Raw genomic sequence first — 17,413 nt, 5'->3', positions numbered from 1 at the left:
TACATTCCAGGCGTACTATTGACTATCTAAGTTGCCAAATGCACGACCAAGGGGAATGGTCGTTACATCCGGAGGTGTTTCAACTCCTTTGCCAGAGGTGGGGCACACCGGACATGGATCTCCTGGCTTCTCGACTCAATAGCAAGGTGTTGAGGTTCGTGGGCAGGTCCAGAGATCCCTGGGCAGATGCGTCAGACACATTGGTGGCCCCGTGGGGTCAATATCAGCTAAATTTTCCTTTACCTTATTGCAGTCCTCTTTCACTTACATCATTCATTCGATTTTGCTTTTAGATGTCCTTATTTCCTCTGAAAATCCTCACTTCCTGTTCTTCTGTCTGTACCTCCACACAGTAATGCGAGATTCTCTCCCTGGTGTTAAGTGTCGTGCTCGCCCCCTCCCTTGGATTACAGGAGAGTCAGGACGCTCTCTATGTTGCAGTCAGAGAAAGGAGATGTGTGTTAGTGGGCGTCTTGACTCTCCTGTAGTCCAAGGGAGGGGGCAAGCACGAAACTCCACACCAGGGAGAAAGCCTTGCATTACTGTGTGGAGTTACAGACATAAGAACACGAAGTGAGGATTTCTCAGAAGAAATAAGGACATTTAAAAGCAAAATCGAAGGATGAGGTAAGTGAAAGAGGACTCCCATTAGGTAAAGGAAGCTATTTAGGAAAAAAATATTGTACCTTTACAACCCCTTTTAAGGAGCTGTGTCCATCCATGGACGAAAAGAGAAAATAGTATTTTTTGTACTCACCGTAAAATCTTTTCTCTGTCGTCCATGGACAGACACAGCACCCACCAATCCTTTTTAAGTTTGTACTGCTTTTTGACGAACTGAGCTGCATGCTGCAGGGTGAGGGGTTATGACCCTGGGCGGGGCTTTTCAACTCTGTTAAAGTTACATGTTTTAAGATAGCTAACATGTTCTGCCTAGTCCTCTCCTATGAACAGGAATATAACCCACATGTCAAGATTTAAGGAGCTGTGTCCGTCCATGGATGACAGAGAAAAGGATTTTACAAAAAATCCTATTTTTCAGGGATCTCCTAAAGGTGGACAGGGTAGGGGCTGATCAGACATACCGGGGCAAGGAGTTTTCAAAGGATGGAAGAGGCTCTGGAGTCCTGAAGGTGAGCATGGGAGGAGGTACCAAGGGAGCTAGAGAGCAGGAGGTTCTGGGAGGAGCGGAGGGGACGAGTTTGGCAATATCTGCAGATGAGGTTGATTATGTAGATGGGGGTGATGTTGTGAATGGCCTTGTATGTTGTGTTTAGAATTTAGAATTTTATACGGTGGGGTAGGGGAAGCCAGTGAAGGAATTGGCAGAGAGGAGCAGCAGTCATGGATCGGTTAGTGAGGTGTATTGGTCTAGCAGCAGAATTCATAATAGACTGAAGGGGGATAGCCTGTGTAAGGGTAGGCCATTAAGGAGAGATTTGCAGTTGTCGAGGCGGGAAATAATCAAGGAGTGAATAAGTTGCTTTTTGGTGTCATTCGTCAGGAAGGGTCGAATTCTGGAGATGTTACGGAGGTTAAGGCGGCAGGCTTTAGCCAGTGATTGGATGTGGGGGCTGAAGGAGAAGTCAAAGTCAAGGATTACACCCAGCACCCTGGCATGTGTGGAGGGACCAATGGTTGTGTTGTTGATTTTAATGGTAAAGTCATGGGAGGGGGGGGGGGGCTGTGAAGGAGGAAATATAACAAGCTCAGTTTTAGAAAGATTGAGTTTGAGAAAGTGTTGTGACATCCATACCGATATGTCAACCAGTAAGTTTGAGATCTGTGAGGAGACCGAGGGGGTGCGTTGAGTAGTGAAGAGATCGATCTGGAGGTCGTTGGCATAGAGGTGGTATTGGAAGCCATGGGAGGTAATCAACTGGCCCAGAGAAGAGTTTATAGAGTGAGAATAGGAGGGGCCCCAACAGAAAGAGGAAGAGGAGCAGAGGAGATGGAGTTATAAGTGACACTGAAAGTGCGCTGAGATAGGTAGGAGGAGAACCAGGATAAAGCAGAATCACGGAGGCCAAGGGAGTGTAGTTTGCTGAGGAGGAGCAGGTGGTCAACTGTTTCAAAGGCAGCAGAGAGCAAAGGGTTAAAGGCAGGATTGATCACCCAGACCGCCATCTAGGACGCCAGGTCTCAGCAAACCTGATCAGCTCACCTGACTACAACATCCAGTGGCGCGCACTACAATACACCTCCCGCAGTCTAATGAGTCGGACACCCGTGAACAAGCTATCGGTCGCACTGCTTTTTCACCTTGATACCTTCTTTGCACATTGGGTTATGCATTTAGGATCGGGACTTGGAGTACACTTGCTGAGGTTAACCCCTTGTCATCTGAAGTAGTGGTGGTATCGTATATACAATTTTCCACAGTATCCATCTCCAGCTGGGGGATTGTGTGTTGTTAAGAAACTTGGGCGTACCCGGCACACTAAGGCCTCGTACAGACGACCGAACATGTCTGCTGAAACTGGTCCACTGACCAGTTTCAGCAGACATGTTCGGTCATGTGTACGGCCGACCGGACAGGTTTCCAGCGGACATTTGTCCAGCCGACCGTTTTGCAGCGGACAAATGTTTCTTAGCATGCTAAGAAACATGTCCGCTGGAATCCTGTCCATCGGACATGTTCGGTCGTCTGTACAGACTCACCGTACATGTCCGAGCGGCCCCCATCCCTCGCATGCGTCGAATCACTTCGACGCATGCGTCGAATCACTTCGACGCATGCGTGGAAGCATTGACCTTCCAGCGTCGCGCACGTCACCGCGTCATCTTTGCGGCGACAGCGCGGACACATCACCGCGCTGTCTGTCCGCGCGGATTTCTGTCTGATGGTGTGTACAACCATCAGACAGAAATCTCCGAGGGGACATGTCCGCTGAAAACGGTCCGGCGGACCGTTTTCAGCGGACTGTCCCCTCGTCTGTACGAGGCCTTAAGCGTTAATATACTTACCATTCCACTGTCTTCCACACTGCAAGGGGTGACATCACCATTCCTCCGATGAGATCCCAAGAAATGACAAATAGCCCAAATGTGCTAAGTAGATGCTCCGTCCCAGTGCAAAAATTTCGACTGTTAGCCGTTCCCCAGAATCTCCATGTAAGGAATGGTGATCTCCCCATTGCATAGGGGAAGGTAGATGTATTAAGTAAATTTTTTTCCCTCTGGGTTTTTTTAAACAACATTTTAGCATGGGAAACCTTGCTTTTTAAAGGATATATAAACCCAAGAGCAAAAATGTATTCTATTGCAGCTTAGTACTTCGACAACCCTGGACAGTGCAAAGAACATGAATAATATGAAAAGTGGGATAACCCATATCAACTTATCAGAAAATACCTTGTAACTGTTATAAACACCGTAAACTGAAATCTTACCGCTTACTGTGGATTACTATGCCTAATGCCGCGTACACACGATCATTTTTCGGGTTGTAAAAAATGACGTTTTTTTTTTAATGTCATTAAAAACGATCGTGTGTGGGCTTCAGAGCATTTTTCAGGTTCTGAAAAACGGGCAAAAAAAAATTTGGAACATGCTCTATTTTTTCACGACGTTTTTAACGCTGTCGTTTTTCGGGTTGTAAAAAATGGTCGTGTGTGGGCTTTAACGACGTGAAAAATCTGCGCATGCTCAGAAGCAAGTTATGAGACGGGAGTGCTTGTTCTGGTAAAACTACCCTTCGTAATGAAGTAAGCACATTCATCACGCTGTAATAGACAGAAAAGCGCAAATCGTCTTTTACTAACACAAAATCAGCTAAAGCAGCCTAAAGGGTGGCGTCATCCGAATGGAACTTCCACTTTATAGTGCCGTCGTACAAGTTGTACGTCACCGCGCTTTGCTAGAGCATTTTTTTTCCACAATCGTGTGTAGGCAAGGCCGTTTTAATGATCGGGTTGAAAAAAACTTTGTTTTTTCTAGAGCCTGAAAAACTTCATTTTTTACAACCTGAAAAATGATCGTGTGTACACGGCATTCCACTCTTCATTGTAATATTTAATATGATTATATATATATTGTATAATTTTTATATTTCAAAAGTCACAAATTATGTTAATAATTACATTTTATTTTCAGGGATCAAGCATGACGTCAGATGAGGACAAGTTAGATGTAAGTATGTTCTTTCCGTACATTACCCATATGAAGCTTAAACCGGTTGCATTACTTACAACTATCATATAATAGTTTGAAGTAAAGGGCAAAAAACAGAGACGATGTGCAAAGTGGAGAAACCCTTAAAGGAGAAGTAAAGGCCATAGCTTATCTGGCCCTACTTCTCCTATGGATTACAGGAGTACAGTTCTTTCTGCACTCCTATGAACTATTTTCAGTCATGCTAAAGCTGATGTCACTCATCCAGACCAGGCTGGGGAAAGATCCCAACTTTACAGTCAGGATTCACCCAGATCAGTGTTTCTCAACTCCAGTCCTCGGGGCGCACCAACAGGTCATGTTTTCAGGATTTCCCTCAGATGAAACTGCTGTGGTAATTACTAAGGCAGTGAAACTGATAAAATCACCTGTGCACAATAATGGAAAGCCTGAAAACAAGACCTGTTGGTGCGCCCCGAGGACTGGAGTTGAGAAACACTGACCCAGATGACTGGACCAGCAGCTGGCACAGCCTCTCAGCTGCACTGCTGGAAGACTGAGCCAGCTGCTCCCTCCCCTCTCAAGCCCAGCACTCCAGTGAGTGCTAGAACGGCAAAGCAGAGAGCCAGTAATTGACAGTCACCGCTTTCTGCTCAGGATTCACCCAGATGACTGGACCAGCAGCTGGCACAGCCTCTCAGCTGCACCGCTGGAAGACTGAGCCAGCTGCTCCCTCCCCTCTCAAGCCCAGCACTCCAGTGAGTGCTAGAACGGCAAAGCAGAGAGCTAGTAATTGACAGTCACTGCTTTCTGCTCAGAGCAGAAGGGAGAAGTGAGCAATCCAGCGGTGTTTGATGGTGCGTTTTAATTTTTTTTTCTGTTTATACCCCATACTTATTTTTTAACCCTTATCGGAAAACACCTTATAACTTTTAACCACAGTAACCTGAAATTATACCAGTTACTCTAGATTACTTTACTTGACACGGTTTGTTGTACAGTTTAATCTGATTATACAGCACATATAATTGTATTTCAATATTTACATTTTATGATATATACCTTTATTTTCAGAGATCAATTATGATGCCTGACACCGACGAAGAAGTATGTTCTTTCAGTACATCATCAATATGCAATCTGTAATGGTATCTTTGTTTTTTATTTTTGCCCAAAATTAAAAAAATTTTGTTTATTTTGCATGGTGTTTGAATAATTTGCCACACCATTAATTTAAAGAGAAAATAAACCCTCTACCAAAACAAAACAAAAAAAAACACCCTGCAAGACAAAGGCATAATGAGCTAGTATGCATACATACTAGCTCATTATGAATTACTTACCTGAGATCGAAGCCCCCACAGCGATCCTCGTTCCCCTCCTCCGTCGCCACCATCTCTCCCAGAGTGACTTCCGGGTATCGCGGCTCCGGAGCTGTGACTAGCCGGAGCCACAATGACGTCACTCCTGCACGCACCGCCAGTGACAGCGCGATCGCCTTCAGAAACGGTACGCTCAGTGCGCCTGCGCCGTTTGTCTACAGCGCATGCGTCGTAGACATCGGAGCCCGTCTTTTTTGCAAATTTCTTCTAAACCGTGTAGGTTTAGGAGATATTTCTTGCACCTTCAGGTAAGCCTTAATATAGGCTTACCTGTAGGTAAAAGTGGTCTGTAAGGTTTTACAACCACTTTAAATGCCACTATATACAGTATCTCAAAGTGAGTACACCCCTCACATTTTTGTAAATATTTTATTATATCTTTTCATGTGACAACACTGAAAAAATTACACTTTGCTACAATGTAAAGTAGTGAGTGTACAGCTTGTAGAACAGTGTAAATTTGCTGTCCCCTCAAAATAACTCAACACACAACCATTAATGTCTAAACCGCTTGCAACAAAAGTGAGTACGCCCAAAATGGGCCCAAAGTGTCAATATTTTGTGTGGCCACGATTATTTTTCAACACTGCCTTAACCTTCTTGGGCATGGAGTTCACCAGAGCTTCCCAGGTTGCCGCTGGAGTCCTCTTCCACTCCTCCATGACCACATCACGAAGCTGGTGGATGTTAGAGACCTTGCACTCCTCCACCTAACATTTGAGGATGCCTCACAGATGCTCAATAGGGTTTAGGTCTGGAGACATGCTTGGCCAGTCCATCACCTTTACCCTCAGCTTCTTTAGCAATGCAGTGGTCGTCTTGGAGGTGTCCCCTGCGACCCAGTCTCCGAAAGGGAGGGGATCTTGCTCTGCTTCAGCATGTCACAGTACATGTTGGCATTCATGGTTCCCTCAATGAACTGTAGCTCCCCAGTGCTGGCATCACTCATGGAGCCCCAGACTATGACACTCCCACCACCACTTGACTGTAGGCAAGACACAGTTGTCTTTGTACTCCTCAACTTGTTGCCAACACACACGCTTGACACCATCTGAACCAAACTGTTCAGGAAACTGTTTGCGGGCTTTCTTGTGCATCATCTTTAGAAGAGGCTACCTTCTGGGATGACAGCCATGCAGACCAATTTGATGCAGTGTGCCGCGTATGGTCTGAGCACTGACCGGCTGACCCCCTTCACCCCTTCAACCTTTGCAGCAATGCCTGACAGCACTCATACATCTATTTCCCAAAGACAACCTCTGGATATGACGCTAAGCACATGCACTCAACCTCTTTGGTCGACCATGGCGAGGTCTGTTTTGAGTGGAACCTGTCCTGTTATAGTGCCGTATGGTCTTGGCCACCAATGCTGCAGCTCAGTTTCAGGGTCTTGACAATCTTTCTATATCCTAGGCCATCTTTATGTAGAGCAACAATTATTTTTTGTACATCACGGGACACAGAGCGGCATAGTAATAACTATGTGGGTTATGGGCCTACCTTCAGGTGATGAACACTGGCACACCCAAGACAGGAAGCCCCCTCCCCTATAAAAACCCCTCCCATACCGGGAATACCTCAGTTTTTTCGCCATTGTCTAACGTGTTGGTCACGGTTAAGCTGGAAGGTTCCTTTTTTAAATCGTATAAGTTTTTATTTTAAATAGAAAAGAATCAGAGTACAAAATACAACCAAGGTACATGAGTACCGCACACAGACACAGTCAAAACCTGACAATACATACTCTGAAAATAAGCAACTTTTTATCTTATAACAAAAGATAGCACCGGGCACATCACACCTAGGATATTGCCCGCTACTAACTAATACTAAGAAGAAGATTAAAGAAAAGGCAAAGGAGAAAAGAAAAGAAAAAAAAAAAAAGGGGGGGGAGAGGGGGGAGGGGATATAGGGGGGGAAGCTGACACTGAGCAGAACGGCCCATCTTAGATTACCAGGAAGAGTGGGGGGGGGGGGAAATAGACCAGAGTCACAACGGCAATCTCATCTCATTTCTAATTGCAGGTATTGGTCCGAATGCCTAAACGCCACCCAAGGTGACCACATCAGGTTACATTTTTTAGTCGATTCCCTGGCGATAGCTACGGTTTCCTCCATTTGGTAGATATTTTCTATGGCGCTGAACCATTCGGGGATAGAAGGAGTATCCCTCGATTTCCAGTGTCTGGGGATCAAAACTTTCGCTGCATTCAGCAGATGTCTAGTGAGTGATTTTTTATAATGCTGCCATGAGCAGTCTGCTATATGTAATAGACAACATGCAGAAGTGAGAGAGATTGTGGTATCCGCAATGACCCTGATCAACTCAACCACCTTATCCCAAAAGGGTCTTAGACGAGGGCACTCCCACCAAATATGGATAGTAGTGCCCTGGTCTTGCTCACAGAAGGTTCCTTATTTGGACCAAGCAAGCCATACACCGGATCTGTCCAAAGTGCAACTGAGGCCAAGGTGGATTGTACCCGGGCCTCGCTGATGAAGAATGAGGTTTTGCCTGTAATGCCTATCCTAGGAGGGCTGGATCCTGGGTTCCAGTATTTTGGTCATGTCAATACCAAAAGTTTATGGCAGGATGCGGTACATGTCCAGGGGAGTGGAAATCCTAGTGGGAACCCGATCCCTGGAGGTTTAGTGACTTAGCCCGCTGTGATGGGTGAAGATTGGCCTGTCTGTTTTCCAAGAAGAGTCCTGCGGTGGGAAAGGTGAGGGTCCCTGGAGAACTTCGTTCTATCAGGAGACTTTCTATTGAGCTATTGTGTCATACCTGCAAATTGCCTCTAGAGGGTGTTGATGTACCTTTTGTCATTCCTGGACAAACTGGGAGATCTATAATAGCTAATCGGGCCTCTGCTCATGGGGGATCTCTGTGCCGGGACTATAAGGATGGTGGGAGGCAGTGATAGCTCACTGAAGGAACTGTGATTAGTCTGCTGAATCCCTAGGTTAATTCCTGACCAAGCCTGCGGTGGTCCCCAGGTACTGCTTGAATACCCTGTGAGGATAGGACCTTGTGCTGGGTGAGAAATGGCTATTTTACGCCAGATTCTGTAAAGAAACACATGTTAATTGGTCAGCTGTGTTTTGGGTTTTTAAAGGCTGATCTGAGCAGCATTCAGGGCCCCACCCCACAGACAGAAGGTCTGTGCTAAGGAGTCAGGTGACTCCCAAAAACTCTGTGAGAGAAGACAGAGTGGATGCATCTCTGCAGGAGGCAGAGGTGACTACTGTTGGAGCAGCAAGAGATATGCTAGGTGTGTGCTTAGCTACAGCAGGACGTAAGCTAGACGTGTGCTTATGGCTAAGAAGCGGGTAGTTCTGAGGAACAGAACATGGGGCCTAAGCTAAAGGCCTGAACAGCCGGATGGCAGATGTGAAAGCCGGGAGGCTGAATTGTTGACGTATTTCCAAGATACAGGAATGATGAAAACCCCCTGCGAGGGCTACTTTTCTTTTCTTTGAACTTTGCTTTTAAATAAAAGTGGGCTACCAGCCCTTAAAAACTCAGTATTGGATTGGCGTCTCACTGAAAAAACGCATCTACCCTTGGAGTCTGATCCCCCAATCTCACAACCCCTATTGAGACAGCATTGGGGAAATGAGCATCATTGGAGCATGAGACCATTTGTCTTACCAACTAGCAATGCTGGCAGTTGGGGTGACATACCCTGGCGTTCCCATCCTGAGAAATCGACGAGCCTAAGTGCTTACTACCTCCTCCCCTCCTTCCTCTCATCCCGCGGCGCCACCGACACGCGCACCCGCGTGGGAATCCTTCCTTGGATAGGACCAAGTGAGAGGAAGGGGCAGAGCTTTGCTTGACGGCCCTCTGTGGCCGAGGTCCTCAATGTCTCTTCAGCACAGGCTCGGGGTGACACTGTCTCATAAAGCTCAGAATTTTTTAAAAGTCTGGCTGAGGGAGGGATACAGGAGCGCTGTATGCAGGCATACAGGGGCATATTAAGCATACAGGCATACAACGGGTGATGTATTCAGGCTTCCCCAGGCACATTTAGCTCTGCATCTGGCTGGTCCTTTATAGCAGCATAATCGCTGGACTATAAGATGCAAGTTTGGCTGGGAGTACCTCTTCTTTGTGCTTAGGACTATGTCTTCTAAGTGCTCTGGGTCTAAACCTCCTAAGACGCCAAGGGTTTCGACATCGGGCTCTGAGGATCTCGGTCATGCTTCCGCTGTTCCATCCTCCCCTGATAAATCAGAGGTACTTGCCCTGGGTTTGGGGTTGTTAGGTGCTGCAGCTTTCCTCAGTCCATCTGCTCCTCTTTATATTACGGAGGAAGTTTTTGCTTCAGCCCTGGGGGGGGGGGGGGTTGGAAGAAAGATTGACAGCACTGATCGCGTCTTCCCTTCCTGAAAGGAAGCACGGCAGCTCTCCCTCTCCCCCTTCAGGGTTCCTAGGAGCAGAGCAGTTGTCTCCAGAGGAGGTGGATTTACCCCTCAGGAGACCAGGCAGAGTTACACTCAGATGTCTCTGCTTCTGAGGAGTCAACATTAGAGGAACCTTTTTCGGCTTTACAAACTGAAATGTTGATGGTACAGTCTCTTACGGAGATGGTTCGTGCAGCGTTTAAACTGCCACTATCAAAACCAGCAGCGAGGTCTGTTTCTTCTTTGGGTTCTTTGAAAGCTCCTCAGACTATTTGCTCTTGCCCTGCTCATCCTTTTCTAGAAGAGCTTATCTATCAGGATTGGGAACATCTGGATAAACATTTTCTTCCTTTCTAAGAAATTCCCTGTACTTTATCCCATGGAGGAGAAATTCACCAAAAAATGGAGTGTGCCAGCAGTGGACGCTGCTATCGCCTGTGTGAATAAAAGTCTGATTTTTCCAGTTGACAATGTTTAGATGTTTAAGGATCTAACAGATAAAAGGTTGGAAACATTGCTAAAAACCTCCTTTTCCGTGGCACATGCGGTAGCTCAGCCTGCAGTGGCAGTTATAGGCATTTGTCAAGGACTAAAACAGGGTTGCCAAACCAGTGGCCTACCTCCAATCCTATCTGCTAAAAAAGAGTAGAGTGGGTTCTATAGAGTTGAGTGGGCTGCCATCCACCCGCTCCGCTCATTGTGGCCCACGACCGGTTACCAAGTCGCTTAAGTGGCCCTTGCTTTTTAAATGGTTGGGCAGCCCTACACTAAAGGATAAGATGAAGCAAGTTTTTAAACATATCCCTGCTCAGCAAGCACAGTATTTAGCTGACTTGCCTAGGGCGATATGTTTCGCGGTGGATGCCATTAAAGATTAAATTTATCAGGCCTTACGCTCCTATTGGTACACATGCGTAGACTCCTGTGATTAAAAAATTGGTCGGCCGAGACACCTTGTAAAAAGCTCCTGGTTCCATGGGGAACGATTGTTTGGGGATGATTTGGACAAGTATATCCAAAGAATCTCTAATGGGAAAAGTACTCTTTTGCCAGTTAAAAGAAGGAGCAGGCATCCTTCTTTTAAGCGATCTACTTCTCCGGGCCCGGGGGCATCAGCCTCTAAGTAGTTCCGACAGCCTCCCCGATCAGGACCTGGAGGGAAGACTCAGGGTCAAACCCAGGGTCACAAGAAACCCTGGGGACTAAAGCCTGCTAAGCCAGGCCCCAAGTCTACATTATGAAGAGACGCCCCCACTCGGTCGTGTGGGGGAAGGCTTTGTCTGACGGGACCTGGCAGGAGAAAATCCAGGACAAATGGGTCCTCTCCACTGTGTCTCTAGGTTACAAGCTGGAGATGCGAGAACCTCCTCCACCCCGTTTTCTGAGGTCCAGGTCTCCAAGAGATCCACTAAAAAGAAAATCTCTCTTTTTGGCATTGGACCAGCTGCTGTTCCAGGGGGTGATCATAGAGGTTCCTGCAGAAAAACACGGTTAGGTTTCTATTCAAACCTTTTTTTACGGTACCAAAGCCAAACATGGACGTCAGACCCATCCTAGACCTCAAGGGTCTAAACCGGTTTCTAAATATCTGCTCTTTCGCATGGAGCCAATCCGGTCGGTGGCTTCCACCCTATGGGGGGGAGAGCTGCTGTCGTCAAGCAACATCAAGGACACGCATCTACACGTGCCTAGTTTTCCAGCTCATCAAAAGTTCCTATGTTTCAAGGTAGAGCAACACCATTATCAGTTTGTGGCCTTATCCTTTGGGCTGGCTACTGCACCTTGAGTGTTCACAAAGGTTCTGGCCCCACTCTTGGCCAGACTAACGGTTCAGGGTGTGACGATAATGGCTTACTTAGACGATCTACTGTTGGTGGATCAGTCCGTAGCCAGTCTAAGCCAGGCTGTGCAAAGCTGATCCTACTGCTTTTATGATTATATGCCTGATTTATCTGCTGAAATGTGAGTGTAAACTTCATGTTTTTTACTGCCAAGTAAACTTCTATATACAGTTTTACACTATGTGCATCTTTGCTTTCTCTTTTATCCTTCTCCACGTGCTGAGCTTTTGAATTGTTTACATGGGCTCAAGCCCTTATCATTGGCTGACATTGGGATAATCCTTCTTCTGGTACATTTACTGCATCGCATTGGACCTCTCCTTCCTGCCTGTCATCTATGATACCTCTAGAACTAGGATACCATCACTCTATAAGCTTGTATGACCCACTGAGTATAAGCTTAATTGGGTCCACTAATTCTGGTAAGCCTCCATTTTATTTTGGTGGTGGATTCACTACAGATCTTCACTTCATGTTTTCAACGTCGAGTCACTTGTTTGTTGGATCAATCCACTTTTTTGGATTTATTGATTTTGCATAATTCATGGGACTTTATTATTCCAAGGTCTCTTGGTTTTTTTCTGTCTTCATTTACGGACTTATAATCACTTTTGATGTTATGATTATACGCTACTAGATTTGCAATATTGTCTTGTATATTAGTTTACATATATCTAGCACTACACTTTTTTGGTTTCACTTTTGTTCATCTGCAGAATTGATAATATTCTGTGGCGTTGGCTGCCATTTATATACTAATACGGGTAGCGCGGTGATATTTATACATAATTTTTATATATTGTTTGCACACGCTGTGCAAAGCACGGTCAATTACCTAGAGTCTTTGGGTTGCATTCTCAATTTGGAGAAGTCGGCCCTACAACCAGTAAAGAGGTTGGAATATTTAGGTCTGGTCATCGATACAGACCAAAATATTTTTTTTTTGCCCCAGGCAAAGGTCTCTTCCTTAAGAGGGCTGATCCAGGTAGTCAGGACGAAAAGAGATACCTCCATTGGCCTCTGCGTGTGGTTATTGGGGAAAATGGTGGCCTCATTTGAAGCCATCCCTTATCCCAATTTCATTCAAGGATGTTGGAAAACACCATCCTTATCCGCTTGGAACAAGAAGGTCCAAGCTTTGGACTTCCCGATGACTCTGTCTCCAGGAGTACGTCAAAGCCTCTGTTGGTGGTTGGTAATCAAAAATCCTTCATTCCAGTTTTTCCACATTTCATTCCAGTCACCTGGAAAGTGGTGACAACAGACACCAGTCTTATAGGGTGGGGAGAAGTCCTAGGGAGACTAACACTCCAGGGCAAATGGCCTGTTTTTGAAAGGGCTTTGCCCATCAACATCCTGGAAATTCAGGCGGCTCGCTTGGCCCTGTGGGCCTGGACGTCTGAATTACAGGGTTTCCTTATCAGGGTTCAATCCGACAATGCCACAGCCGTGGTTTATATCAATCACCAAGGGGGCACCAGAAGTCATACTGCCCAGAGGGAGGTGAACCAGATCCTGGTCTGGGCAGAGAAACATGTTCCTTGCATTTCTGCAATCTTTATTCCTGGCATAGAGAATTGGCAGGCAGACTTCTTAAGTCGCCAACGGTTGTCTCCAGGGGAATGGTCTCTTCACCCCGACATTTTCCTGGCCATATGTCAAAGATGGGGGACCCTGGACGTGGATCTCTTGGCATCCAGGTTCAACAAGAAGGTGAAGAACTTTGTGTCCTGGGATTACCAACGCATACAGGACGAATGCGTTGGTAATCTCTTGGGATCAGTTTTCTCTTGCGTTTATGCGTTTCCACCAATGCAGCTGTTGCCATGCCTCCTTTGCAGGATCAGGATAGAGAAAAAGCCGGTCATGGCCCGGAAGGTCCTGGTACGCAGAAATTATAAGAATGTCCGCAGGAGATCCATGGACCTCTCCACTTCGACCAGACCTACTCTCTCAAGGCCCAACATTCCATCCTTCCTTACAAACTCTAAATTTAACAGTTTGGCTATTGAATCCCACATTCTAAAGAATCAGGGACTCTCTGGTTTAGTTGTGTCTACCCTAATTAATGCAAGAAAGCCGGCCTCCAGACTTATATACTATAGAGTCTAGACTGCATATGTGTCTTGGTGTGAATCCAGAGGTTGGCATCCCCGTAAATATGTCATAGGTAGAATTCTTGACTTTCTACAATTGGGTGTAGACATGAAGTTAGCCTTGAGTACTATCAAGGGTCAGATTTCAGCCTTGTCTATATTGTTTTAAAGGCCACTGGCTATGCACTTTTTTTGTTCAAGCTTTCCTGCAAGGAGTAACACAGATCAATCCTCCGGTTAAACTCCCCTTGTGTCCATGGGACTTGAATTTGGTCTTATCAGCATTGCAAAAGCAGCTCTTTGAGCCTTTACTCCATATTCCCTTAGTCCTTTTGACTAGGACATTGGCCTTTTTGGTAGCCGTATCCTCGGCTAGAAGGGTGTCATAATTAGCTGCTCTTTTCTGTAAGGAGCCATATTTGATTATTCATAAGGATTGAGTGGTTTTACGCCCTCATCCGACCTTTCTTCCTAAGGTAGTATCCAGTTTTCATTTTAACCAAGATGTGGTTCTCCCTTCATTTTTTCCAGAACCTAGTTCTGCAGAAGCGAAATCATTACATTCCTTGGATGACGGATGTTTTATTTGTGCTACCAGAAAGCCCCAGGAAGGGTCAGGCAGCATCAAAATCCACTATTTCAAAGTGGGTTTGGCAAGTTATTATTCAAGCTTATGGTTTGAGAGGGAAGGTTCCTCCGTTTAAAGTTTAAGCGCACTCTACCAGATCAGTCAGTGCTTCTTGGGCAGTGCATCACCAAGCCTCCATGGCTCAGATCTGCAAGGCCGCAACTTGGTCTTCAGTCCACACATTCACTAAATTCTATAAGTTGAATGTAAGAATTAAGGCATGAGTATATCGCTTTGGGCGCAGTGTGCTGCAGGCTGCAGTATAGGTCCTCAAGTCTGATGGCGCCCTACTTTGTATTTGGTGGTCTCCCTCCCCTCATTTGGCATTGCTTTGGGACATCCCACATAGTTATTACTATGCCGATCTGTGTCCCGTTAAGTAGGATTTTTATAACAGCTTACCTGTAAAATCCTTTTCTTGGAGTACATCAAGGGACAAAGAGCTGCCACCCCTCTTTTTGGGGATTACTTATTGCTTTTCTACAAAACTGAGTTACTCCCGGTATGGGAGGGGACTTCCTGTCTTGGGTGTGCCAGTGTCCATCACCTGAAGGTAGGCCCATAAACCACATAGTTATTACTATGCCGCTCTGTGTCCCATGATGTACTCCAAGAAAAGGATTTTACAGGTAAGCTGTTATACAAATCCTACTTTTCAGATCCTCAGAGTTCTTTGCCACGAGGTGCCATATTGAAATTCCAGTGACCAGTATGAGAGAGTGAGAGCGATAACACCAAATATAACATGTTTGTAATTAGGGGTCTCCTGCGCGTGCCAAATGAATCACCAAATAGTCAAGAAAGCCAATGTGTTAAATATGTGAGAATGCTGCTCAAATATATAAGGTGTACAAATCCACAAAAAAATTGGAATGCAGAAAAAATTGTGATGAGCGCAACCTCTAAAAACACTTTCTAAGATATATAAGGGTCAACGCTATATCAAACAGTGTGTGTACCAATTAAATAAAGTGCCAAATAAATAAAGTGCAAAAGTGCAATATTAAACTGAGAAACGTGGAGCATAAGTGTATCAGGATCCTAATATCACTGTATCTCCTAGACACATTAAATTTGATGGTGTCTAACACCCAAATAAAGTGCTGACAATGCAAGAAAAACAATAATGAGCAACCTGTGAATAAATATAATAAAAATAATAAATAAATCAGTCCAGGAGGATTATGGGCCTGATTGGGGGAATAGTTGTTTCTGGTGATGGAGGAGATGTCTGGCGTACTGGATATCAAACTGTGTCTCAAGTGCACATGTACATGCCATGAGTTGTTCAGATTACATGCTATAAAAACGGAGACTTGATAAGCACTATCTGACATGCTGTCTATATACCAGTTGTTGTGATTTTCCCTTTTTTGTTTGTTTGTTTTGTTGTTGTTTATTGTTCAAAATGCAATAAAAAAGATTTATCAAAAAAAATAAAAAATAAGTCCAAAGTGCTTATGCTGATAAATGATCAAATGCTGGCTTCAGTGGTTCAAATAATCAACGTGCTTCAAGGTGGTGGTCCTATTAATGTGTGGGCTCACAGAGTACTTACCTCAATACCAAAGATCATAAACCTTATATATCTACAGGACGTCTTACTGCAGAAATACTGCAATATTCAGCTTCTTGATGTCAGAAATACTACATGTGCCCGGAAGTGACGTGGAGTTAGTCCGGAATTACGGTTTTTATCCTGCTTTGTTTTTACTCTGCTTGTAAGCGCTCATTTTTATGCTTCATTAAATTCTTTGGTTTTACTATTTCACAATGAGAGCTCTTCTTTTTCTTTCTCTTCTGGGATTGCTTTTATGCATTTTATTGAAGACCTCCTTCGCTAGTATTAAGGACATCAGGAAGCTGCATACTAAGGATATAATTTCTGCAGTAAGATGTCCTGTAGATATACAAGGTTTATGATCTTTGGTATTGAGGTAAGTGCTCTGTGAGCCCACACATTAATAGGACCACCACTTGAAGCACGTTGAATATTTGAACCACTTGAAGCCAGCATTTATCAGCATAAGCACTTTGGACTGATTTATTTTTTATTTTATTTATATTTATTCACAGGTTGCTCATTGTTTTTCTTGCATTGTCAGCACTTTATTTCAGTGTTAGACACCCTCACATTTAATGTGTCTAGGAGATACAGTGATACTCGGATCCCGATACACTTATGCTCCACGTTTCTCAGTTTAATATTGCACTTTTGCACTTTATTTAATTTGCACTTTATTTAATTGGTACACACACTGTCTGATATAGCGTTGACCAAATTTAACATACCTGCTCTCCATTCACACCTGAGACCTTGTAACACTAACGAGTCACATGACACCGGGGAGGCAAAATGGATAAGTGGGCCCAATTTGTACATTTTTACTTAAGGGTTTACTCACTTTTGTTGCCAGCGGTTTAGACATTAATGGCTGAGTGTTGAGTTATTTTGAGGGGACTGCAAATTTACACTGTTATACAAGCTTTACACTCAACACTTTACATTGTAGCAAAGTGTAATTTCTTCATTTCTTCAGTGTTGTCACATGAAAAGATATAATAAAATATTTACAAAAATGTGAGGGGTTTACTCATTTTTGTGATATATTGTATATACAGTTAGGTCCATATACAGTATATTTGGACACAGGCACATTTTTCATACTTTTGGCTCTGTATGCCATCAGAATAAAATTAAACAATCCAAATACATTTTTAGAAGTGCAAACTTTCCGCTTTAATTCAAGGGTTAAACATCAAGTACAAATTTTAGGAACTGCAAACCATTTCAATACAGTTTCCCCCATTTTCAGGAGCTCAAATGTAATTGGACAAATGAAGATAATCAAAAATAAAATGTAAATTTTTATATATTTTGTTGAAAATCCTTTAGTGGCAAAGTCTGGAACCCATGGACATTACCAAGACTAGGTTTCCTCCTTT

General features: G+C 44.5%; 1 protein-coding gene across 3 annotated transcripts in view; it reads left to right on the top strand.

Moving 5' to 3' along the window:
- Positions 1-17,413, top strand: part of PARP4 (poly(ADP-ribose) polymerase family member 4) — a 381,003-nt gene that overhangs the window by 340,213 nt on the left and 23,377 nt on the right. For 2 of the 3 annotated variants that reach the window (XM_040340551.1, XM_040340554.1), the window contains 2 exons: positions 4,096-4,131; positions 5,188-5,220. In XM_040340551.1, the coding sequence (XP_040196485.1) occupies positions 4,096-4,131; positions 5,188-5,220 (69 nt within the window). The remainder of the gene's footprint in view (positions 1-4,095; positions 4,132-5,187; positions 5,221-17,413) is intronic. The other variant, XM_040340552.1, reaches the window with a different exon arrangement.

This window comes from Rana temporaria, chromosome 2, assembly GCF_905171775.1.
Source record: "Rana temporaria chromosome 2, aRanTem1.1, whole genome shotgun sequence".
NCBI lineage: Eukaryota > Metazoa > Chordata > Amphibia > Anura > Ranidae > Rana > Rana temporaria.
This window is presented reverse-complemented; position numbering and strand designations above follow the sequence as displayed.